Source organism: Mauremys mutica, chromosome 2 (assembly GCF_020497125.1).
Source record: "Mauremys mutica isolate MM-2020 ecotype Southern chromosome 2, ASM2049712v1, whole genome shotgun sequence".
Lineage (NCBI taxonomy): Eukaryota > Metazoa > Chordata > Testudines > Geoemydidae > Mauremys > Mauremys mutica.
In genome coordinates, this window is record NC_059073.1 from 299,298,423 (window position 1) to 299,322,980 (window position 24,558).

Here is a 24,558-nt window from a genome sequence, read left to right on the forward strand (position 1 = left end):
ATATCAATATACCTAAGAGTTCCCACAGGAGACAAATATTTTGGCCTCTAGTAATATTAGACATTTATAAGATGGACTGAGGTAAAATGGACTGAGGTAAAATGGACTGAGGTAAAATGTTCCTAAATGTGAACATTGCAACAAAAGTGTCAAACTAATCCCTCCCTAATAAATTGTAGAGATTGTCATACCCTGACTCTTCATTCCATTGGGGATATTAAAACACCCACTTTGTTTTCAGAGCCAAAGAGTTTTTCTTAGGGCAGTCTTTATAGAATAAGAATAGAACAAAGCAAGACTGTTAGTAATAAAAACTTTTTCTTGTCATCTTCAAAGTGCTTTACAACCAGGATTGGAACAAAGGACTAAAAGCAGTTCTGGGAGTTCAGTACACTGTTAGACCAGACCTCTCATTATTGGCTTGATCATGATATTTTTCTAAACAAACCATTTATTTAAGTAGCTCTGTATTTATTGGACTAACATATAAAGATTATATTTCCAGATTCTCAAAGGCCTGAACCTGAAAGTTCAGTCGGGGAAGACCATCGCTCTGGTTGGCTCCAGTGGCTGTGGCAAAAGTACTGCTATTCAGCTGCTACAGAGATTCTATGATCCAGTCCAAGGAGAGGTTAGTTTGGATGAACTGTCGCTATTCCTGGCTACTAGGATGAAGATTAATTTCCTGACTAGATTACACCTATACTTTAAAAGGACATTACAAAAAATTGGATTCTTAAAAGAGCAAAAGATATGTAGCATCCAAAGAAATTCTGAATCTGATTTTTCATTACTTGTATACCATAATGATGAGAATATTGTAAAAACCTAGATATGACTTTACTGATATTAAGGGAAGTCAAAATTTGGATTTAAATATTTAGGGATATCCTTTTTGTTTATCCTGCTCCTTCCATTCCTCTAGTTTGAGGTGATTGTGAAGATATATTTTTAATTTTTCCTAGTCATTTTGTTTCAATGTTATTGCTTTGTTCCATGTGAGAAGCTGCTAAACAAATACTTAAGTCAAATATTATTATTATACCATTATAACAACTAATTATTTTAAACATAATACATTTCCTTAAACTCTTCATTTATGCCTTTCCACTCAGATTACCTTAGATGGACGAGATATTCGAACACTTAATATAAAATGGCTAAGAGAACATATTGGCCTTGTAAGCCAGGAGCCTATTTTGTTTGCTACAACAATAGCTGAGAACATTCGTTGTGGCAGAGAGGATATTACTGATTCTGAAATTGAGAAAGCAGCTAAAGAAGCCAATGCTTTTGATTTTATATCCAGACTGCCTGATGTGAGTTGATGTAATTTTGAGCACATTATAACTATGACAAATTCTTTGGTTTCTCTCTCGGTTCTTCTGAATTTTTGTGGCCCAAATTCTCTGCTGGTGCAAATAGATGGTGCTTCACTAGCTTTTCACTGATGTTTTGTCATTTATTCCAATTGACAATTTTGCCCACAATGTTCTTAATTTACAATACTAACTGTATGTCATGTGGCAACATTTTTTAATAGGGTGGATAAGGAATTTCTATGGACAATGAGATATTTTTCAATTTACCAGATTGTTTTTATTCTGTTTTCTTCTGCTAGGTATTATCTATCTTTTCCCACTTTCAATATTCCTGTCCTTATTTGTTTTTTAAACTGGGTTGACATTGGCAAACAAAATTGCTTTGATGTGGTCCTGAGTAGTCACAGGTTATTATTGTTAGCCAATCAAATGGCTGGATTCCTTCAGCCAGGTCTAGTTTGTCTGTTTCTTCACTTCAGTTGCTTCTATTTTATAATAATTGAAAAATCTAATTTTAGAGTACATTCTTTAAGCTAGTAGAAAACCATCATACCACATACTAATTCCTGGCCAACTAGAAGGTGAGACAGAGAAAAAAATGTAAATCGATCATTAGAAATTTTAAACTATCCTCTGCCTCAAGGGGAAAAAAACACTGAATGTAATTGGCCAAGGCACTTCTTTTAGAAGTAATTATTCTTAAAGCGTTTATTGGAGCATCCATCATAAAACTTTTAAAAGAGGGAATTTCTGTGTGTGATAGTAACAAGAAGATGGGGGTGGGGGTGTAAAAGGATTTCAACTGACCCCTTCTGCAATCTCTATGCTCCTCTGGTTTTCTCAGAAATTTAACACCATGGTGGGGGAAAGGGGAGCTCAGCTGAGTGGAGGGCAGAAACAGCGAATTGCTATTGCCCGTGCCCTGGCAAGGAATCCCAGGATTCTGCTGCTGGATGAAGCCACGTCTGCTCTGGACACTCAGAGTGAATCTATTGTGCAAGCAGCTCTTGATAAGGTAGGAATCCTATTGCTAGAGTTATCAATCAGTATTAAGAAGCACAACAACCATATGGCAAACTTGACATTAAAGGCTATAGCATGCCATCCATTTTTAAGCACAGCTCTCCACTGGTTTCAAGGAGATCATTGATATCAGTAGGGATGCATGCTCAAAATTTTGGTGTCATGATATTAATCAAAACTCCAAAACCCCTGAGGCCCCACCCCCTCTTCCACCTCTTCCCCTGAGGCCCTGCCTCCATCATTTGCTTCTCTCCCCCACACACATCCCATTGCTTGCTGGACCGTGTCTAGGAGCTTGCTTGCATGTAGGAGGCAGCCCGGCTGAGCAGAAGCTGGTGCGCGTTAATGACCCGGCACTTCTCCCCACCCTGCAGTAACTGAGCTTTTGGTTCAGGTGCCATAGGGTTGCCAGGTCACCAAAAACTGGGCACCTGGAAACCCTAAATGGCACCTAGACACAGAAGCCAAAAAACAGACTGTCTGGATAAAACCCAGACAGGTGGCAACCCTAAAGCAATCACAGGCTCTATTTCTGTTAGCATCAATGCTGATTGCCAAGAAATTTGTATGTAGACAGAAGTTGTCTTCTTTAATGCTGGCCTCCACCACATCCTGCCGCACATCAGAATTCAGTGTTAGTCAGTATTTCTTTTTATCCTCAGCATTCAATGTATGCCCCCATGCCATTCAAACCCTATGAAAACAAAATTATTAACTTCCTCATGGGCTTTTCTATACCTCTCATCACTCTAGTATCTGAGTGCTTCATAAACACTAATGAATTTATCTTCACAACACCCCTGACAGGTAAGGTGGTAGTATTACTCCCATATTACAGAAGGGAAACTGAGGCATGGAGATGTTAATGTTGAAAGTGCATACTACTTTTGGGTGCATGATCTGCGATGCCCAGGACTCAATATTTCAGAGAATTTTGCATTATACAGCCCTAGATATGTTAAAAGCACATCTCCCATTGACTTCAGTTGCAGCCGTGAATGCTCAGCACAGAGACAGGGCTAGAATCCAATTTTCTAGGGCAGTATTCAGCTGCTATAACAATAATGAGACCATCCTTTCTTTTCCTGCAATCCCCTGCCTCATTCACTACACACCTTACAACTTCTGCAACAAATAAGGCGGGTTTCCTGCAGACAAGAGCATCCTTTACTGCCTAACTTTGATTCCTTCCATAATCACTGTTCATTCTGCTCTCCCTACTCTTGTTTCCTGTGCCAGGGGCCACAATTCCCGCTGACTATAGGGAGGAGAAATTGCAGGCAAAGTCCTGCTCAGCCCCCACAATCCTGGACTGGAACATGCTTAGTCACTCTGTGGGGATGGTGCATGTGCACTCCTGTCATTAGGGTGAATGAGAAAGGGGGGCAGAGCGGGGTGGGGGCAGACCTGGTGCAGAGTGGGGGCAGAGCCTGGGAGGAGCTGGGGTGGACTGTGGGTGAGGCTGACGGCACCCCAGTGTGTCCTGATATTTTAGTGTTGTGATCTGGTCACCACTTCTGTCATACAATATAGCGTGCTCAAAGCAGACTGTTTCTTTGGGGAATTTAGCTTCTGAACTCTAATAAGTCTCTACTGAGCACATGGAAATTGAGATTTTTCAGAGCCTCATAACTGGGCCAAATTTGGGTAGATTTTCATGGGAATGGTAAAAGGTACATCCCTGATACCAGTGAGACATGCCCATCTCCTCCAAATTTCAAATCCCTGCTCTCAAGCATTTAGGTGATAAAACTTCTCAATTAAACAGTTTAAGAATTTTTTAATATGGGCAAAACAGCAATATTTTGCTCAAACTTATTCTGAGAAATCATTGAACCATTTTTGCTGAAATTAGAAAAAAAAACAAAAAAACACAACCTGAGGCAGAGGCATGGAAAGTTTCAGCCCAAATAATTAAATCTTGGCAAAGTTATAAGCATCTGACAACAGGTCTTACAATTGGAAGTGTCAGGCAACCTTAGCTATAGGCTGTGGGTATCTGCACAGCCTATAAAATTAATCCACTTTCCCCTGTCATTATTATAAATGTGGATTTTGTAATCAGAAGTGTCCTTTGGTTGTTAAATCAGACAGCAGGCATGGAAATAATGATCATCTATAAAGGGTCAGCAGGGCTTTTACATTTGTATTTTCCACACTATCACTGTGCTGTTAGGTAGGGAGTTTCTGGGTTTTTTTCACCACATTTTAAAGTAAATCTCTCGGGTTTTTTTTCCCCCTGTAAGGCTAGGGCTGGACGTACCACCATTGTGATAGCTCACCGGCTCTCCACAATCCGAACAGCTGACATTATTGCTGGATTTCACAACGGTGTTGTTGTTGAACAGGGAACACACAGTCAACTCATGACACAGAAGGGTGTCTACTATTCTCTTGTGATGCAGCAGGTAATGAGATGTGATAGAGCACTCCTGACTAAATGCTTCAGATTTACTGGCCATCTCTCTACTCCAGAACATTATCTGTATATCTCACTCACAGGTGCTGATTTTTGTATTTGCTGGTGGGTGCTCCTCTCCGTCCCCCTCCCCCTCCCTTGTGACCTGTGGGCAGGGCCTTGGGGGGGGGGTAGGGAGGCTGAGCAGGGGCAGAGCACAGGTGGGCCTCAGGGAGAAGAGGCTGAGGCTGAGCAAGAGCGGGGCCTCTGGGTCCAGTGCGGGTGGGGCCTTGGGGAGGAAGAGGCCAATTGGGGTAGGGGCCTTGGGGCGGAGTGGTGGGCGGGGCATTAGGGTGGGGGTACAGTCCAGGCGCTGGGGCCCACAAAAGATTTATCCAGCCCTGCAAGTGCTGAACACGCCCTAATTTTTTTTAATTTTTTTTTTGGTGGCTGCTTGAGCCACTGAGCACCCACAATGTTGACGACTATGATCTCACTGATACTATTGCTGACACATACAGGTTCTGCACTCAAACAGCTGGGCCATTTTCGCTTTGCAGTTTCTGCATGTTTTCTAGTTGAGTGAAAGTTGATCAGTCAATCTTGTTTCTGAGTTGGAAGTGGTTGTTTTTTACCGGTAGCTTCACACTTACCCAATGTAATGAGTCAAAAACATAACTGAGCAAAAGAGGTGGATGACATCATCACAGAACTGTAGATCCCGGATTTGACTGAGCTATATAGATAGTGGGGCGGGAAAAGCATACAGAACCAAATTCTCTGCTGGTGTAAGTTGCAACTGCACCAACTTATACTGGCAGAGAACTTGGCCTATACAAATTACGATGTGAAAGTGACCATGTAACCAAAGTGTTGTAATTTTGTTTGTTTCCATACCAAGTACATGTTCCTTCCCCTTGCTGCAAACTGTCTTGTGACTGTGTATCACTGTTCCTTGCTTGTCACTAGGGTCATGGTGGAAACACTCAAAATGAGATGTCAGAAAGCGATGAAGAGATAGAAGATGAAGACTATGAGGAAGAGGATCTAGAAGATCTCAAGATGGAGAACCTGACTGATCTTGGTGGTTTTGAAGAACCAGGAATCATTGAGATGGGAAGCATTCCTAAGAGATCCAGAAGGTGTAAAAGCAGAAAGATCTCTTCTAAGAAAAAGTCGTCTGAAAAGAAGAAGAAAACGAAGGAGAAAGAGGTTAGTGTTAAAATTCAGTTTAATCCTAAAGTTTAGTGATGGCTTGTGAGAATAAGAACAAAGGTCATTCTATTTTCTTTTTAAAAAAGGCTTTAAGCCATGCCACATTTGCTATGATCCTGTGATATGCAGCGTTGACCTGGGTGAATACTTGAATTGGGAATCTTCAGGGAAAACACAGGTGTAAACAAATCAGTCTGACCTCTTGAGACAGAATTAACCTACTACACAATATTGTGTTAAGGAGCTTTATGCTTGTTAGTTATCTTTTTATTAAGATGTTCAAATAATAATAATAAAATGTTTGATTTATTGAAAACAGTATCATAATCCATAACGTACCTAACCTTGCTAGATGTTTGTGTTTGTTTCTCAACCTTTCTCAGCTCAGACCCTATTTGTAATGGTCTGTTATGACCCAGAGACTTCGTAAGACACTCCTAGACACAATGCTCTCCCCCGCCGCAGGGCTCCATCAGGAGTTTGGTGGAGCTCAGAGCTAAGATTCCATATGTTCTAGCCAGATGTAAATAGCTGGGGAACTCCCCTCACCAGCAACTGGGGGGAGGGGTGGTAAACCAAGACACCCCCTCCAAAAACACACAACCCTCCCACACACAACCCATGGGGTGAAGAGGTTTGGGGGGCTGGAGGTAAAATGGAGAGATTAGGAGTCTGGGGATGTAATGAGAAGGAGTTGGAGGGTCTGGGGAACAAAATGGGGGCAGAGGGGTGTAGAGGTGCAGTTTGGGGCTGAGGGAAGGATATGGGGGCAGACAGATCCAGGGGAGGGGTGGCAAACTGATAGCTCCCCAAAAACCACAGCCACGTCATGCAGCCCCTGGAGAGAAGAGGGTAAAAGAGTGGGGGGATTTGGGGTCCAAGGGTTACAGTGAGGGGTTGTGGGAAGGAGTTGAGGGGGTAGGGGCCAGGATAGGTGGTATGACAGAGGGAGAATCGCTTGGCTGTAGGGGAAGGCTACAGCAGAGGGTCCAAAATGGGGTGCAGGACAAGGATTATGGAAGAGGGAGTGTTGCCCAGCTGTGAGGTGGGGGTTATATCGGGGGGCCAGTGTTTACCACAGATTTTGACACCAGCTGCTCTTTCGCATCTCCTGTCCCGCTGGGCTAGCTGGGCTTGGCTCCTTACTCCGGGTGTTGCAACCTCAGAGGTTGCAGCATTGCTCAGGTTTGGCCTGATGAGGGGGCCAACCGGGCCAAATTTATGAGAGTGGCCTTGCAATCATGTGCACCAGGTCACAAAGCCTGGAGGGCGGAGCTGAGCCCAGCCAGCCCTGTGATCCTTAAACACATTCAGTAAAGTGAAGAAATCAGATGGGAAGACATGAAATTATTGATGTCACAAAGTTCAGCAGGCTTGTATGGTTGAAGTGTGGGCAGGCTTTTCCAGTATCTGCAACACAGGCAAAGATAACCAGGCGAGGCCATCACAACTGGCTCAGAACCTCATCTAATAATTTGTACCAGTTCCTATGTTTTCATTTCATCTTCCACAACTTCCTCAACAAATGTATGGACATTTTGAATAGTTCAGTGAAGTTGAATTGAGCTGCCAAGTATTTTTCAAGGGAGATGAAGCCTAAATCACTGTTTCATATGCCTTTTCCATGCATCTGATAATGAGTCATAGTCTGTATTTTGTAAAAGACAAAACAGACTAACTGACATAAGTCGACCCAATTGTATTACTGCCAACCCACTAGCATTTAGCAGAGGCTGAACTAGACTGATTTGAGCATAAAAAGAACAGTGAGACTTTTAGGTTGTTATAATGATTCATGTGTTAAAGTTGCAAACCATGGTCACTGACCCTATTTGACATTTCACTGAACTATATAGACCCCATCCCACCCACCCCTCTCCCCACACCGCCCCGTTAGCCTTTTGTTAAATTTATACCTGCAGATTTTCTTCTTTGCAATAGCAGTTTTAAGACCTTAAATTACAGAGCGGCAAATCTTCAATACATTTGCTCATTCAGTGTGTACATTGGAGGCTGGGGCAAGTTATCTATGAACAGTTGCTAGGACAGTTTACTGATTTACCCCCTAGCTGAGGAAATTGTCATGTTCCACAACTTTCAATGAACAGTTGAATTTTATCTCTTATGTAGGAGGAAAATCTCCCTGCTGTGCCTTATTCCAGAATTCTGGCTGTGAACAAACCTGAGTGGCTGCATATATTCTTTGGTGTGATTGCTGCTGCCTTCTCTGGTGGCGTCTACCCTGCATTTGCAGTTATATTTGGAAAAATCATTGGGGTAAGTTCAGAATTGTATGGTAAACTAACTTGAACCAGGCACAAATGCAGAACTTTAAATCCTGCCCAACCCTCCAGCTAGTCCTCTCTGGTGATGCCTTAGAGCCTCCTTCTACTCCCACTGTCACTGAACTCTACAAGTCTTTCTAATGACTTTAGCAGGAACTTGATCAAGCCTTTGATCTCCTCTCCCCACTTGGGACTTCTTGCCTATTTTCCAGCCCCGTATTTGGAATGACTTCACCTTTCCAGAGAAGCAAATCACCTTCCCTTATCAAACTCAGTTTTCATTTACCCTGCTCCACTGTTGTGCAGGCTCCCTGCCTTGTACCTGACCCTGCTCTTTGCATTGTACCCGTTCTCTTTGGACAGTAAGCTCCTTCAAGGTACCTTGCATTCCAGCGTGTTTGTAAGTACCAGGGACATCCATGGGACTGTCTGAATAATTAACCCCTTGATTCCTGAATTATTGCAGGAAAGAAATGGAGTCTTCCTTTGGATTCCAGTATATGATTGTTGGAAGCTGCTGGGAGTTGGAGCAGCAGCCAGGGAGAATGGTTGGAGCAAGATGTTGAGGGAATCTTTTATCTTCAGGCAAGAGAAGAGGGGTGTTGTAGTCAGCTGGCGGGGCGGTGGATGGTCTGACGGAGTGACAGCATTCAGTGAAAGGCAGATAGGCACTGGTGAAGTGGCAGTCTGGAGCAGGGCTGGATTAACTTTTTGTGGGCCCAGCGCCAAACATATGGGGCAATGGAGCATGGCGCAGGGGTTTCAGTTGTCACACCCCAATGGCCTCCTCCCTCAGGGAGTCCCCGGGGAAGGCAGATCAGCATTGTATGTGGCTAACGCTGTTGCAAGCATCGCAAAGCACTTTGGTGAGAGTCAAAGGTGTGTGAGTGAGGAATGGAAGATTCCTTTGCAGGAGTACGAGAGGCCAAGGGGTGTGTGGAGGGGGGAAAGAAATCTGTCACACAGTCCCTGAGCGAGGAGCCAGCGAGGGGCAATGGGGTTTGGCATGGCAGGGGTGGCCCCGCTCGGCCCAGCCCAGTGTGAGGGCACTACTTACAAACCAGCAGTTGCTGGACGCACAATGGTCTGCCCGCCCCTGTGCTGCCACCATGCCTCTTCCCCTCGGGGGTGGGCCCTTGCCACATCACACAGCCCTCCCTGCCCAACCCCGGAACACACACTGATTCCTTATGGCCAAAGCCCCCCCGGACCCGCTATGACCAGCGCCTCCCCCAGACCCTTTCACAAATGCATAGCGCCCTGCACAACACCACAAGTGCCCAGCACTCCACACAGAACCCCTACTCCCTACTGCCCCAACACACAGAGATCTTCCCCGCCCCCTCACAGCCCAGCACCCCCCCAGGCCTTCCAGAGACCCACTGCCCCATGCCCTGCCTCCTGGCCCCCCTCACTGGCCCTGCTGGGAGACAACTGTGTCTGCCAGGTTGAGACACCATCGTCCTGGGGCGGGGAATCACTCTGGCCCCTCGGGAGTGACACGATCAGCCAGGCCAGGGCCTGCCACACCTGGGCTCCCTCAGGACCCACGTGCCTGGAAGGGCCCAGACAAGCCCCCAACACCATTTCCCCTTCCCCCCTCAACTGGACAAGATGGGCCAGGCTTCTGCATCAGTCCCAGGCAGCTCAGGGAGACAGTGGGAAGCAGAGATTGCCCAGAGCCGGAGGTGCACTGAGGTCCAACCAGGAAGCAGAGAGAAGCCAGTGGGTGAGGCCAGGGAGTGGAGAGGAGCTCTTGGCAGCTGGCGGGCAGACCGAGAGGAGCAAGTGGTGGGTAGGGTCGGGGCAGGAGCCTGCGGGCTGGGGGGTCTCAGGGTACAGTGCAAGCAGAGCAGTCCGGGACCCTTTCTGAGCATGGGCCTGGCTCCATGGCACCACAGGTGCCATCGTAAACCCAGTACTGGCCTGGAGGCACTTTAGTGGAACTGCAGCTCACAGGCAAATGAGGGGAGGGTCTGGTGGAGGGTTGGAGAAGGAGCAGCTGATGAGAGGCAGATCAGCTGGGAGAGGTGGAGTGACCTCCTGGCCAGCAGCAGAAAGCTGAGAGGTGGCAGAGTTCAGGTGCCGGGGAAGAGCTGAGAGAAGGTGAAGTTCAATCGTTTCTACAGTGTTTCCTGAGCTATTGTAACTGGTGGTCACTTTGTGCTTTTTTTACATAGGCTTTTCAAGAAACAGATCCTGAAAAAAGGAGCAAAAACACCACGTTGCTTTCTCTAATGTTTCTTGTACTGGCAGTGATCAGCTTAGTAACACATATCATCCAGGTAAACTTCACTACATTGAAAAGTCAAAGCTGAGTATCTGGTCACATACATTATGGTCAAGATTTTCAGATCTCGTTGAAAGGTATATTGGGGACATAATCAGAGGTGAAAGTAAGCTGGTATGGTCTGGTACGGCGTACTGGCAAGAGCCAATATGCCATGCTGGACCGCACCGGCTTCCACAACTGGGATTAAAAGGGCTCTGGGCTCCCCGCTGCTGCAGAGACACCAGAGCTCTTTAAATCCCACCCACAGCCTCGGCGGCTGGGCTGGGGCCGGGATTTAAAGGGCTCTGAGCCCTTTTAATTCCAGCTGGAGCTGCGGTGGGAATTTAAAGGGCCCGGAGCTCTGTGGCAGCCGGAGCCCTGGGCCCTTTAATTTGCCCGTGAGCCCTGGGGGCTTCCAGCCACCTCTGCAGCTGGGAGTCCCGGGTTGATTTAAAGGCCTTGGGGCTACCAGCCACAGCTGGTGCCCCAGGGCCTTTAAATCTTGAGAGGCCACGCCTCTTCTGGGTGAGGCCACGCCCCCCTCAGGACTCTGGCAGTACCAGTAAGTCCTGTAAGTTACTTTCACCTCTGGACATAATGCAACTTTGTATTCACTATGTTTCTTAGAAACTGTTCCAGAGCCAAGCCACTGAATGGCTCAAATGGCTGGTATGGAATTCAGAGCCTTACCATTTCCGAATGCCAGTTACAAAGCAGCCCAGGGCAACAATGCCTGAAAGATGCTGTTGACCATTGTGTGTCCTAGGGAGAATGCGTTTGGGCACAGCCCAGTTCCACTACATTGGTGTGTACGTTACCAGTCGGCACTATTAGATAGCAGTGTGAGTAGTGAGGCTAAGGAATGAGTAAGCAGGGAAGGTGACTCCACTGCTGACCTCTGCAGCTGGCTGCGGAAGCATGTGGGTGGGGCAGTACGATGAAACTTCAGTTTCCAGGAATATGTGTGGTACCTTTCACCAGCTTTAAACTAACGTCTGAAACCATCTCCCAAAACACTGTGTAGGTTCTGTGAACTGTGTGGCTGAACAGTTGAAATATCATCACATTTACAGCAGGTTGTTCTAAATATGACTGTACAGCCCAGCACATACAATTCAACTGTTGTATTTCCCATTCTCCCTTTTCAGGGATTCATGTTTGGAAAGTCTGGGGAAGTTCTGACCAAGAGATTGCGATCTTTGTCATTCAAAGCATTGCTTCAGCAGGTACGGGCCTCGTTTCTGGGTAAGAGCGATAGACAGCAAATATGCAGCACTCCTGCCACGTTAGCCAGGTGGCTTTTGTGGGCTGATGTTTGTATAACACCATGAAAATTCCTGGTTCCATACAGCCTGTGTAGAGCCTCCCTCCAACACGGCTTCGAGAGAACCCATCCTTTTAGTGCCACTTCAACACTGCACAAGTGGCAAGTCTCTGAGCACACGTGCGAAACAAAATAAAGCAAAAGCATGTACAAATTAACTCAGTTCTGCTAGGAGAGCAGTCTAATTTTGATGACATCTCTTTCAATGTCGACCATACTGAAGAGTGTATAAAGCATGCATGTATCTGAGTGCATTGGTATATTTGCAAACATTAACAAAACAGAAGTTAAATCTCTATCTTACCCTGATGGTCATGATATAAATGTTTAGATAAATAGGTTTAGGTCTGTTTGCATCCAACTCCATAGCAAACGGACCATATCATAACAGGTAAAGGTTCTCAAAGCATTATCTTTGCTCACTAGAGTGGTTTCTCTAGTCAAGATGACTATCTGGATCAGGACTGATTTACAATAATACTATTGCAACATGACAGTCCTTGGATATTCCCTCCTGATGGATCCCTGGGAAAGGACACAGCTCTATTTGTTCCTTGCAGAGGATTCTCTGTGGGTGAACGATTAAGCACCCTGCATATCCATTGGTAGCGCTTGGTATCACAGGGTTCTGCATATGCATAGGGACATTCTAAGGGGATGGGGAAGAGAGGGAAAATTACAAAAAACAAACAAACCTCTTCTTTTCCACTACCTTTAAGGATAATAAAGCTGATTCTCCTCCCACATGCACCCATATCGATCAGGAATAGCTCTACAGAAGTCAGTGTAATATAAAACGTGTAGGAGAGGAGCACTGTGACTATCCGATGTTGGTATGGGCGTGGAAGGCACTCTCATTATGGTGCCAAAGGAACGAGGAGTACGTGTGCCACAAGTACTCCTCGTTCTTTTTGCTGATACAGATTGACAGAGCTACCACTCTGAAACTGTCATTATGGTGCATGACACATACTTGACTCTAAATTCTAAAATCTTTGCAGTTGTTAGCACCTGGATTGTTAACAGTTTAATCTTCTGAGGGTAAGAAAAGTTTATTTTAAGATCGTTTTCAGTTTATCTGACAAATGTTGCTCATCACAGAAGAAGAGTGAGTATCTTAGTGCTTATGCTGGCTCTCTCTCTTCCCCCTGCACACGTGCTAGTCAAGCTTTAAATGTCCACACATTGTACTAATGACCCTGACCAGTCTGAGTTACGGTAAGAACATTTCATTTGCAAAAGCAAAAATAACGGAACCGTCTATTCCCTTGCAGGAGATTGGGTGGTACGACGATCCTAAAAATGCCATAGGGGTTTTGTTAACCAGACTAGCTACAGACGCTTCACAAGTCAAAGGGGTATGTTTGTTTTTGTTTTTATGTTTTGCTTACAACTATGAATTGCAGTGTTGGCAAGGGGCGATGAAGTTATTTTGGAAAATGAGTTGGTAAATCTACTCTAGAGACTGGCTGACACATTTAAATAGCACTCTGTCAACGTCTTGGAAACAGTTTCACTGGTCCCAATTTATGACGATTACCAAAGCTTCAGCAGATGTTCTTACACCTTCCATTTCCTTACTGTAAGCGGCTAAGTAAACACCTTACTAACTTTAAAAGTAAGCCATGTCCAAGAGCCAGTGTAAGCACTTCTGCACCACTTAAACCACATGATGGAGGAAAGTCTTCAGTGTACCAAGCGGCCCTAAAGCCCCACTTCGGTTGCTTGGAGGGGCTGTAGTGTGGGAGAATTGCAGTCAATACCCTGACCTCATGTTAACATGGGTAGATTTCTTCTTCCCAGCTCTGTCCACTGCATTTCATACACAGGAAGCCTGTTTATGTGGGCTTTATGGGGTGAAGTGAGTTGTCATTAATACAGAGTATCAGTGATGGCAGAAGCACAAGGGACTGTGTGACTTTGGGGAGTGGGGTAGGATAGGAGCCACCGCAAATCCTGCAGATAAGGGGCAAATTCTGCAGAATTTGCCCATCTCTCCTTTCCTCCCCACCACACAACCCCATCAAAAAAATTCTGAAGAAAAAAATCAGCCATACTTTTTAAAATAAATTCACTCATGAGGCAAGAGTAATAAGTTTCCTGATTTATTCAATAGTTTAAAATAACATTAAATTTCTACTTCACTTGTCTTAAAAAAACAAATCCTTTCTCAACTCCCAGATTCACTAGACTCACTAGATCCTCAGACTCAGTAGATTTAATGCTCCCTCCCATCTCCTGTTTACTGCCCAGCACAGAGTGGGAATCACTCAAAGATTTGACTGAACGTACAATTACTTGAATCTTTAAAAACTGCAACTTAATTCTTAAGGATAAGGTCCATCATCCCAGCTGTCAAGGTAAAACAGGTGCATGGGATCCAAACTATGAAAAAGCTTAATAGATCAAAATGAACATGAGAACACTGCATTCCCCGGAGCAGTGGTTCTCAACCGGCTGCGAGCAGGTTTCAGGGGGTCCGCCAAGCAGGGCCAGCATTAGACTCGTTGGGGCCAAGGGCAGAAAACCAAAGCCCCACCTCATGGGGCTGACGCCCAGGGCCTTGAACGCCACCACATGGGGATGAAGCCAAAACCTGAGCAATGTAGCTTCACGGGGGGCCCTGTGACATGGGGCCCCAGGCAATTGCCCTGCTTGCTACCCCGTAATGCTGGCCCTGGCTTTTATATGCAGAAAACCAGTTATTGTGGCACAGATGGGCCATGAAGTTTTTATAGCATGTTGGGGTGGGGGGGAGAGGCTCAGAAAGAAAAAGGGCGAGAACCCCTGCTCTGGAGAACCAAGGAAAATCAAGGAGTGAGAGACAAGGTGAGTGAGGTAATATCTTGTATTGGACAAACTTCTATTGGTGAGAGAGAGAAGCTTTCAAGCTCACACAGAGCTCTTCTTTAGGTCTTCTTCACCGGGAGAAGTTGGTCCAGTACAAGATATTACCTCATCTACCTTGTCTCTCTAATAGCCTGGAACCAACATGGCTACTGCTAAGTAAATGGGCAGCCATATGTTGTGCTAGCTGAAGTCTCAAAGCATAGGCGCCAACATTCTTGGGCGCCAGTGGGTGCCCGCGCCTCCCCTCTCCAACTCCACCCTTTCCCCACCCTGGCCCCGCCCCCATTCCAACCTCCTCCCCACTCCCTCCCTGCCCCGCAAATCAGCTGTTTTGTGGCACAAGTGCTGGGAGGGATGGGGGAGAAGCAGGCGGCGCGCTCACAGAGGAGGCGGAGGTAAGCTGGAGCAGGGGATGCGGGGAGCTGCCCACCAATTTTTTTCCATGGGTGCTCCAGCCCCGGAGCACCCACGCAGTTGGTGCCTATGCCTCAAAGTGATCTTTATGTGTAAGCCCCAGAGTATATGGCAATAATTCATCTTGGCATTGGTTTGGTTGTATAACTTTATTGAACACAAAAGTCTCTTGAGGGCAGGAAAGCCTCTGGCTAGCAAAGAAAGTATCATACTTCCCATCCAAGGTTTTCTTGGTTTGTCCACAGTGCGATATTTGAAAGATGGATTGTTTCCACAAAACTTTCCATTTCATCTGCAGGCATGAGTAGAGCTGGCCAACATGTTTTCAGTGAATGGTATTTTTGCTGAAATATGTATTTTTAGGGACCCTAAATCTGGTTAAATTTGACTAATAGTCAAAAGAAATAGGGAGGGAGATTTGTTTTAAGTCTAAATGTTTCATTTTGACCATTGAAAAATAAGCCATTTCTACTTTTGTTTTGAAATGGCATTTCATTTTCAAATTTGGCCAAATAAAAAAGAGGAGAAAAATAATGCAAAATGGCCAAATCAATACAAAAAATTGTCTGTGTGTGTGTGTGTGTGGGGGGGTGTTTAGTCAACCAAAATGTTTTAGTCAGTTTGAAATTATTATTTTTTATTTGACAAAATAAAATTTAATTGTTTCAGATCTAATCGAATCAATTGCCCCCACCCCCCCTGGTTTTCCAGTTTGGCCCCCAGCTGGAAAATCCACTATTTGCTCAGCTGAGCCATGAGTATTGTCACAGTTTACATAGATGGCTGTGCCAATCATCACTTTTACATTTCTTGATGACATGGATGTGCAGATCCTCAGGGAGAGAAGAGCTCTTTGGTGTGAACGCTCATTTCCTGCTGCTAACACTGCTGAAAACAAAGTGCCTAATTAAAGGAACCTGCATCTTCCATTATCTTCAGCTGATGTACAGCACCTATGAAAATCAGGCCCTAGGTGCCTTAAGCTGGGCACCCAATAACTGAAATGCCCCAAATTAGAGGCTGTTGGCTCTTCATGATTTCTGTGCCTTGTTGTGGCACAGGAGGACCCTGATATTTTTTGTTGAATTGAGCCCATTTGGCCACATTTTCATCAGGCTTCCTGAATCTCACCCACAGCTAGAGGTATTTGCATATTTAATTGTCCATATGGGTTTTTGCAGATATAATTGTCCATTTTAAATGCACAACATTTATGATTGTTCTCCCTCTGAGTATTTGATCCTAAATGAACAATGATTTTGTGCATTTGATCTCTGTTTAGTGTGTCAGGAATTAACTCTAACTTTGGACTCTTTTGCTTTTAATAGGCTACTGGAAGCCGACTTGGCTTGTTGACTAAGACTGCCTGTACCCTTCTGACTGCCATCATTATTGCCTTTGTATATGACTGGCGATTAACTTTGCTTATCCTGGCCTGCATTCCTTTCATTATTGCTGCAAATGCTATTCGACTGAGCTCTGTGGCTGGTCATGCGTCAAAAGATCAAAAAGCTTTGGAAGAGGCTGGACGAGTAAGATCTCCAGTATAAACTAAATGGGTATAATGTTATATCGTTTTTAGGACAACATGGTCAGTGATGATTTTCTACAGAAATTACTCTGAAAATATATTAAATAAAACAGTGATAAAGAGAGACATTCTATTATAATGGGATGCTAGCTCCACTCTAGTTAAGGTTGAGGATGACTTTTCTTATTGCTTTAAAATCCACACAGTTACTCATATTGCCTTGAAATTCATTGGCAAAAAAATTATGTTAACACAAAGTTAAGGTTGTTTGGTGGCATGTGGTCCCCTTGGAGAATGCTGATTTGAGCAAAACTCAAACTTCTGAACATCAGGAATTGCAGAGTTAAGGTTGCCCATGCAACCTTAACTCTGCCCTCTTTCAGTAATTCCCCAATGCTCCCTGTTAACACAAGGTATGTGCCCAGGGGGTCTGGGTGGGTTTGTACTCATGCAGCTAGCTCAAGCCACTGCTCATGCCACCCTAGCTATGCACAGTGGGTACATCTATGCGAGCTGGGACTCGCACCTCCCAGTTTAAGTATAGGGCTCGCACTTCACAGCTGGCAATATCCTTTGTAATTAAAGCCCCGTGCCCTGTTACTGACATAACCTACACAATTCCACATAGAACTGAGACATACTTCATCCTGAAGGTACACATGCACCTCCTGCCTTTCCACACACACACATAGATCTCTTCATATCCCAGCCACAGCCCTGTCACACATCTCCAAGTCATCCACAGATCTCCCTAACACACCTACCAAGCAGAGCTAACTACTTCCTCCACTCTTCAGTACAACTCCATCTGCCACTGAGCACACTCACTTTGCCTGGAGTGTGCATAGATAATAAATGCTTAGATTGCTCATATGGCAGCTCGCTACTGAAAATTCCCTTTCTAATGCAGCCCCCGTGCCCTGCTAATGATAGAAGGGACACAATTCTGCACTGTACTGATGAACACAGGATCCTGAAGGTACATACCTAGCTCCTCCCTTTATTCAGACATCGGAGGGTGGCAGACACAGAGTTCCTCCTGTCCTAAGCTCTGCTCTCTCACATGACTCAAAGTGATCCACATGTCCTCACATCACCAACACACTTTACTTCCTGGAAACTCCAGGACAATCCTGGAGGTTTGGCAACCTTCATTCCAAGAAAGTTTACGCATCCAATTTTCCACCCAAACGCTTTGATTGCATTTCTCCCAAAATGAAATTACCTCCTATGACTCTCACATTGTAGCAATCTCCAGCCATTCAGTTCAAAATCCCTTTAGTCTTAGGTGTGTGGGGGGGGTGTAATTAACTTATCTTTAGTATCAGAGGGGTCGCCGTGTTAGTCTGGATCTGTTAAAGCAGCAAAGAGTCCTGTGGCACCTTATAAACCAACCGACATATTGGAGCATGCACCCACCACCTAGAAACCTTTTTTTAAAATGGCTGGTTTTAGGTCTTATATCTCCAGAACGTCTGGCTCAACAGATGACAAGTTTGGGTCACTAACCCTGCCCTGCCATCTCCTGAGGTGCACCACTATAAATTGGTGAAGCTTATGGGGGTGCAAGATACGTGTAGTGATCCAAATTTGGGGTCATTTGACCAAGAGGTTCATGAGATGCCATTTCCTACCCAATAATCAGCTTTTCTAAAGGTTCGTTCTAGTAATATTTTTTTGCCCACATCTAGAGATCAGACCATGGGTCTGATCCTGGCACAAGGGTCTCACTCACTTGAGGGTTACCCCCAGAGAATACATGGCATCCACTAGCCACTTGGGGGAAGCAAGATTCAGAGCATTATTAGCAAGAGAGTTTGGCCATCCACTTAGGCTCTTGAGTAAAGGTCAAACACTCCACAAGTTACATTGAGCACGTATGTAAAGCGAACCCCAAAGGATTTGCAGATAGAATATGGTCAAAGCGGCTAGATAGACTGAAGAGATGCACAGTGTTTGTTTCTGAACTCCCCCAGCTAGTGGCAGTTCACAGTCCCCTTTGCTGAAAGCCTGGGAAAGCTTGGCTGGCATGTTGCTAAAATCTGTTACTATCAGGCTTCTATTTTGGAGGGGGATGTAATGTCATCAAAGTATTTTTGTTTAAAATAAATAGGTGTGCAAATGCTTGCTGGCAAGACAGGAGCATTTTATGAGATGGAGGAGTTAGGGGAATGGGGTGAGAGGGGTTTGGGGCTGCACGGAGAAGAGGGGGGATTATGGGGAGGGAGATAAATGGGGACGGGTGGTAGAGGAGGTTGCGTTTGGGGAATGGATACTGGGAAGCAGACATGGGGGTTTGTTGCAGAGGGTCTGGGGGTAATGGGGGCAGCTCCACATTCTCCCCTTCTGTTCCTCTTGTGTGTGTGCTTGAATCTGGGGGACCCCCTAGCTCTCTAGGGGAGTCTTAGCCCCTCTCCCCACCCCCTGCATGTGAGGTGGAATTTTTTTGGGGAGGCACTTGCCTCTCTGGGGGTGTCTGAGCCCTGCACCTGACCCCCCTCTGTTTGCCAGGCTCTGAAGCTGCCTTCCCCAGCCGTGGGGATCTATCTGCCTTCCATGTCCCCTCTCCTGTGAGCCAGGGTCTGCAGTAGGCATTGCTTTCTGGGGACATCTAAGCCCCTCTCCCTACCTCCTCACATGAACTGGAATCTGGGATGCTTTGTCCCTCTAAGGGAGTCTGGCCCCCTCTCTCTGCCTCTCCCCATGTGAGCTTGGATCAGGGAAGTGCGGGTCCTCTGAGTGGGAAGCTTAGAACAGGCATGCTCAGAGCATGGCCCAAGAACACACTGCTGAGAGAGGGGTGAGGAGCTGAGAATGGGCATGACAGAAACTCTACAGTCCTGGGGAGAGGGAATGGGAAAACCCACTGGCATGAATGGAGCAGTTCATATGTCTCAGAGCTAGGTGACCAGGTGTCTCAATTTTATAGGGACTGTCCTGATATTCGGGGCTTTGTCTTATATAGGAGCCGATTACTCCCCACCCCGTCCTGATTTTTCACACTTGCTGTCTGGTCACCCTCCTCAGAGCTAGATTCTGGCTGAATTCAGGCTGGGTGTTCACTTTCAGCTGAGAACATCCCATTGAGATGAATGGGCCACTTCACAGCTCTCTGAGACTATTATGATGCTGATGGATGTGTGGAGCACCTCTGCTCCATTGGACTTCTAATTTTATACAGCATTATAACTGAGCACCAGCTCTGCTCTGGCTAACGTGGGGAAGCCCTTCCTGTTTAAAGGATGACTACTAAGCATGCTAAAATCTGTGTGTTTACACAGATTGTCTTGAAATTTGCTATGTGTCATGAAAGCGTAGGGTAGAGTGAGTGATCCAAAGATGGGGTCATTTGAGTATGGGGTTCCCCAAAGCCTCCAGGGGAAAAAGTTAAGTTCACAGATTCTAGCAGCTTTGAAGTTCTACGCCCACCCTGAGCAGAAATCTGAAAATGAAATGTAAACTTTTGTTTTAATTTGGAGAAATGGACTCTGAGCACAGCCGATAATTAAGAAGACTCTCAAACTGTGTTTGAAAAGAAAATTAATTACAAGGGGTGATTGCAGTGTAAGAGTAAATGGGAAGAAGGGAGCTGTTTTGGGTCTAGAGCAAGGGATGGGGGCATAGGTGCTGACTCTGCGAGTAGAAAAAAATTGATGGTTGCTTAGCACCCACAGGCAGCCAGCTCCCTCCCTTCCCCCACAGCGCCTCCCACCCACTGGTGGCCCCACAGATCAACTCCTTCCCCCTCCCTCCCAGAGCTTCCTGCCCACCACAATCTGCTGTTCCGCGGTGTGCAGGAGGTGCTGGGGGGAAAGGGGAAGCAGGGGGATGAGGTGCACTCGGGGGAGGGGGAGGAACTGGGTGTGAAAAAGCAGGGTGGGAAGAGTGGGGTTGGGGGTGGGGCTTTGGGGGAAGGGGTGGAGTGGGGTTGGGGCCTGGAGCTGGGGGAAAGAGGAAGCTGGTACATGAGGAGGGGGATAAATGAGGATGAGTGGTAGGGTGGGAAGAAGAGTTGGGGGCTCAAATAAGGGGGAGGGTGGGGATTGGGGGAATGTGAGGGGAGAGGATGGGGAATGTGAGGGGTGGCAGAGGAAGCTGAGGATTTGGGGGTGGGCTGTCAGCCCTGAATTCTCCCCTTCTGTGTGTGCTTGGGTCTTGGGGAGAGCCCTGCTCCTCCATGTGAGCTGGGATCTAGGGGCCCTGCTCTTCTTGGAGTGTCTGAGCCTCTCACCTTGCCCCCCAGTGAAGCCAGGATCAGGCGGGGGGGGAGGGGGAGGAGGCTAAAGATCATGCAAATTTAAACATCTGAAATCCAGAAAATGAAAAGTTAAGATACACGTCACCCCTGGCCAAAGCATGTGGGGGAAGGGCCTGGTTTGAAGGAGGGGTGGACTGGGTGGGCCTGGCACATGGCTGGGGAAGCCTGGCAGAAGCAGGAGCAGGAGTCCCCACTGTGGGTGGGTAGTAGGAGTGTGAGGCTCACCCAGCTCAATGTGCCGCTCAGGCTGCATAACCAAGGTAGCATGCAGCCCTCCAGTGAGCTGCTGCCTGGGATATGGGTACTCAGAGCAAGGAGCAACTTCTTACCTTTTAATGGCTTCTTTAATGGCCAGCTAATGCTGCTGTACAACAAAATGTACAAGTGAGGAAGGAGTACTTAGGAATCATATAGCAGCCATGCTGGCTTAGTAGAAAGATCACTGTGTGACCATAGGCAAATAATTTAATGGTTGTGCCTCAGTTTCCCTGAGAATGATACTTAATCTCCTTTTATTAAAAGAAAAACACTTGGAGATCAAAAGATGAAAAGTGCTACAGATGTGCTAAATACGTAGTGGTAGGAGTAGACTCAAACAGAAGAGAATACTTCATATCTGTCTTGTCTCCCGATTTAGATTTCAACGGAAGTGGTTGAAAATATAAGAACTGTGGCTTCATTAACTAGTGAAGATGCATTCTATGAGAGATATAATGCTAATTTGAATGGTCCATACAGGTAGGATTTGCTCGCAAACAATTCTGTTTTTTAAAAGCAATGAATACATATTTTCTTAATTTAAAGCAACTCAAGATTTATTCATATTACATTCATTTGCAGAATGAAAATATTAAACACATGAATGATTTGAAAAGATTTTGGCAGGGTAAAAAGTTTTTACTCAGTTTCTTTAAAATACATTCTTAGATGCTATTGTGTGTGATGTAATATTTGTGAGTGAGAGAGAATTTAATGACCTGGTATAAAGTTTTTATTAACATGAATATGGGATGTTTACTTCTTCACAAGTACTGCAGCAAAATAAGCTTCATAAGTCAAGTGGCAAAGACTTTATACTACATAACGTCACCGTGTATTATGATTTGTACTTCAAGTAAGAACTTGCCGGTCTTGAAATAAGGTGCATTTCTTTTCCCCCTTTGGCCTTTTCAGTCACACTCTGCAAGCTAACAACTGCAGGGGCTAATTTCTAATATCCAAATATGTCCGACAGTTTCCTAGTCTCCATTTTATTTAAATGAAATGATCTACCATCTTTTTTGTTTCTTTCCCCTTAAGTAAGTTTTAAGTAAAAGCAGGGATTGAAAATGATTGTCCTCTGCCAATGACAGTTTTATGATTCAATATCCTATAAACCATCATCTATATTTCATTGGAGAAATGGGGTTTTCAGCTTTAGCACTTGTCTCTAGTCCTGGCAGGTCATTGTATCACAATATTATGATTTATAGAGAAACTATTTTGGAAAACATTTTAAAAATATATGAGCACTAGAGATGAGTGAAAATCTGAATTTCTATCCTGTGGGAAATTCTAATATTTCAACCTTTGTTTGCTCTGAAGTGGGATAAAATGTGAAAATATATCAAATTTTTTCATGGAAAGAAAAGTTTTTTTAGAAAAAATTCAATTTAGAAATGGCAAATCATTCCATTTTTGCATTTTTTCTCCAAACAAAATATTTTTATATTTCCAAATAATTGAAATATTTAATTTTTCTTTTGTTTAACTGATCTGAAACATTTTGTTTCTATCTAGTTCAACATTAAGCTGCATTTCCCTGTTTTGGAACATTGCCTCTCTTATGGGCCAGGCTCCCTGTTTGGACTACATCTCCCATGATGCAGTGTGGTCTCCCCTCTGACTGAGTGGCATAATGCATTATCGGAGTCACATGGCTGTGGGTGCAAAGCAGAAATATTTCAATTCAGGTCAAACCAACCCAGAATAAAATATTTTGTTACTTTTTTCCCAATGGAAAATTTCAAATGTGCAGACATTGCATTTTCTGTTGAAAAATCATTTTATCAGAAATAGGACCAGATTCTTTGTCACAGCAAGGTCTGCACATAATTAAGGTGATCCAATTTTACCATCCCACACAACAACATTAGTCAGCATTTAAAAGTCACCACTGTACAGTGGGGTCTGAGTTGCTACTTTTTCCCCTCCTGTACTCAGAGCTTGCAATATCTGCAATGCTTCAGTTATGCTGTGTTGTTGACATTGACTTTTCCATCGTGACCATTATATTTATCCAAAGTGTCCAAAAATTCAAGCATTCAAAGATCTTAAGAGACTTATCGAAATTATCAGTTTGCTTTGTGTCAGATTGCTTTGGCCATCCATAAATATTTATTCTGGAAACCAGCATTCAAGTGTTAAAATGTTTTGACTATTAAAGGTAACTTTATCATAAGGCCCTATCCAACAAACAGCTTGTTGGGATGAAGGGATCTCATTTGCCATAAGTTCTCTCCAGAGGCACCTTTATGGACTCCTGAGCATGCAGCTTTATTAATTATTATTATTTATTATTTGAGTGAGTGAGGTATAGGGTTTGCCACCCCTAATCCAAAGGTCTGACCTTCTCCCAGCCAGTCTCTGCTCTTGGCATTTCATGACAATGTTTTCCTTTAACATAAATCTTTTCTTTTATCAGGGACTCTCTAACAAAAGCCCCCCTATATGGACTTACCTATGGAATAGCCCAATGTGCAAACTACTATCTTGATGCAGCAATCTTCAGATTCGGGGCATGGCTCATTGCTAATTGTTATACAAACTTTGAAAATGTATTTATGTGAGTACACATCGGTCCAAAGGCAGTGATTTCAACACATGGTTATTTTGTATAGTCTAGTTACTGAGGCAATAGTGCAAGAGGTGTGTTGGCATGTACAGAGCCTGGCTCAGTTTATTTACTATGGAGAAACTTTTGCTGCTGACACTTCAAATGGTCTTTGTGAAATGCTTCTGCGTGGAGAAATTACATACCATTAGTCACCCATAAAATATTTGTAGCTGTAAACCTCCGTTTCTAATCCTTTGTGTGTAATTTTTCTAAGCCATAAAGTTCTAAAAAGTCACAATTCTCAGATTTATAGATAGTGTTAAGTCTGTTTGTTTTAAATAAGGAAAACAATATTTATAATTTATGAACAATAATAAAGTCTCTCTTTAAATGAACTGAAAGATATTTTGTGTTTGGTTTTCAGAGCCTTTCTTTCAATTCTATTTAGTGCTATGAATGTTGGGCAGTCCACTTCTTTGGCACCAGATTTCGGCAAAGCTAAAGTTTCTGCCCAACGAATCTTTCAGCTTTTGAATCGGAAACCATTAATTGACAGCTATAGTGAAGAGGGTACAAAACTGGTAAGGCAATTCAGAAAGTCCTTAAAACGAACAAACCTGGTGGTACTGTATTGTCCTTAATTGTATTAATCTTGTTAAATTGCCTTTTGCAATGTCACAGAAGACATGACCAGACAGGTAGGGTAAAATTTAACAGCAATAACTTAATATTTTATATTCTCTTTTTGCTTGAGAAATTAACAGAATACTTTTAAGTACAGTTCTGTTCTGAAAAAATGACTGGAAGAATGACATTTCATTCACCGGTTCTATCCGTTGGGTGTATTGTGA

At 44.5% G+C, this 24,558-nt stretch overlaps 1 protein-coding gene across 1 annotated transcript in view; it reads left to right on the forward strand.

Annotated features, from left to right (window-relative positions):
• LOC123363339 (ATP-dependent translocase ABCB1-like) overlaps positions 1-24,558 on the forward strand; it is a 55,445-nt gene that overhangs the window by 23,161 nt on the left and 7,726 nt on the right. Inside the window, exons 13-25 of the mRNA XM_045004192.1 lie at positions 506-631; positions 1,116-1,319; positions 2,167-2,337; positions 4,592-4,753; positions 5,713-5,955; positions 8,089-8,235; positions 10,424-10,528; positions 11,664-11,741; positions 13,114-13,197; positions 16,432-16,635; positions 21,530-21,630; positions 23,576-23,716; positions 24,132-24,288. Of these exons, the coding sequence (XP_044860127.1) occupies positions 506-631; positions 1,116-1,319; positions 2,167-2,337; positions 4,592-4,753; positions 5,713-5,955; positions 8,089-8,235; positions 10,424-10,528; positions 11,664-11,741; positions 13,114-13,197; positions 16,432-16,635; positions 21,530-21,630; positions 23,576-23,716; positions 24,132-24,288 (1,923 nt within the window). The remainder of the gene's footprint in view (positions 1-505; positions 632-1,115; positions 1,320-2,166; positions 2,338-4,591; positions 4,754-5,712; positions 5,956-8,088; positions 8,236-10,423; positions 10,529-11,663; positions 11,742-13,113; positions 13,198-16,431; positions 16,636-21,529; positions 21,631-23,575; positions 23,717-24,131; positions 24,289-24,558) is intronic.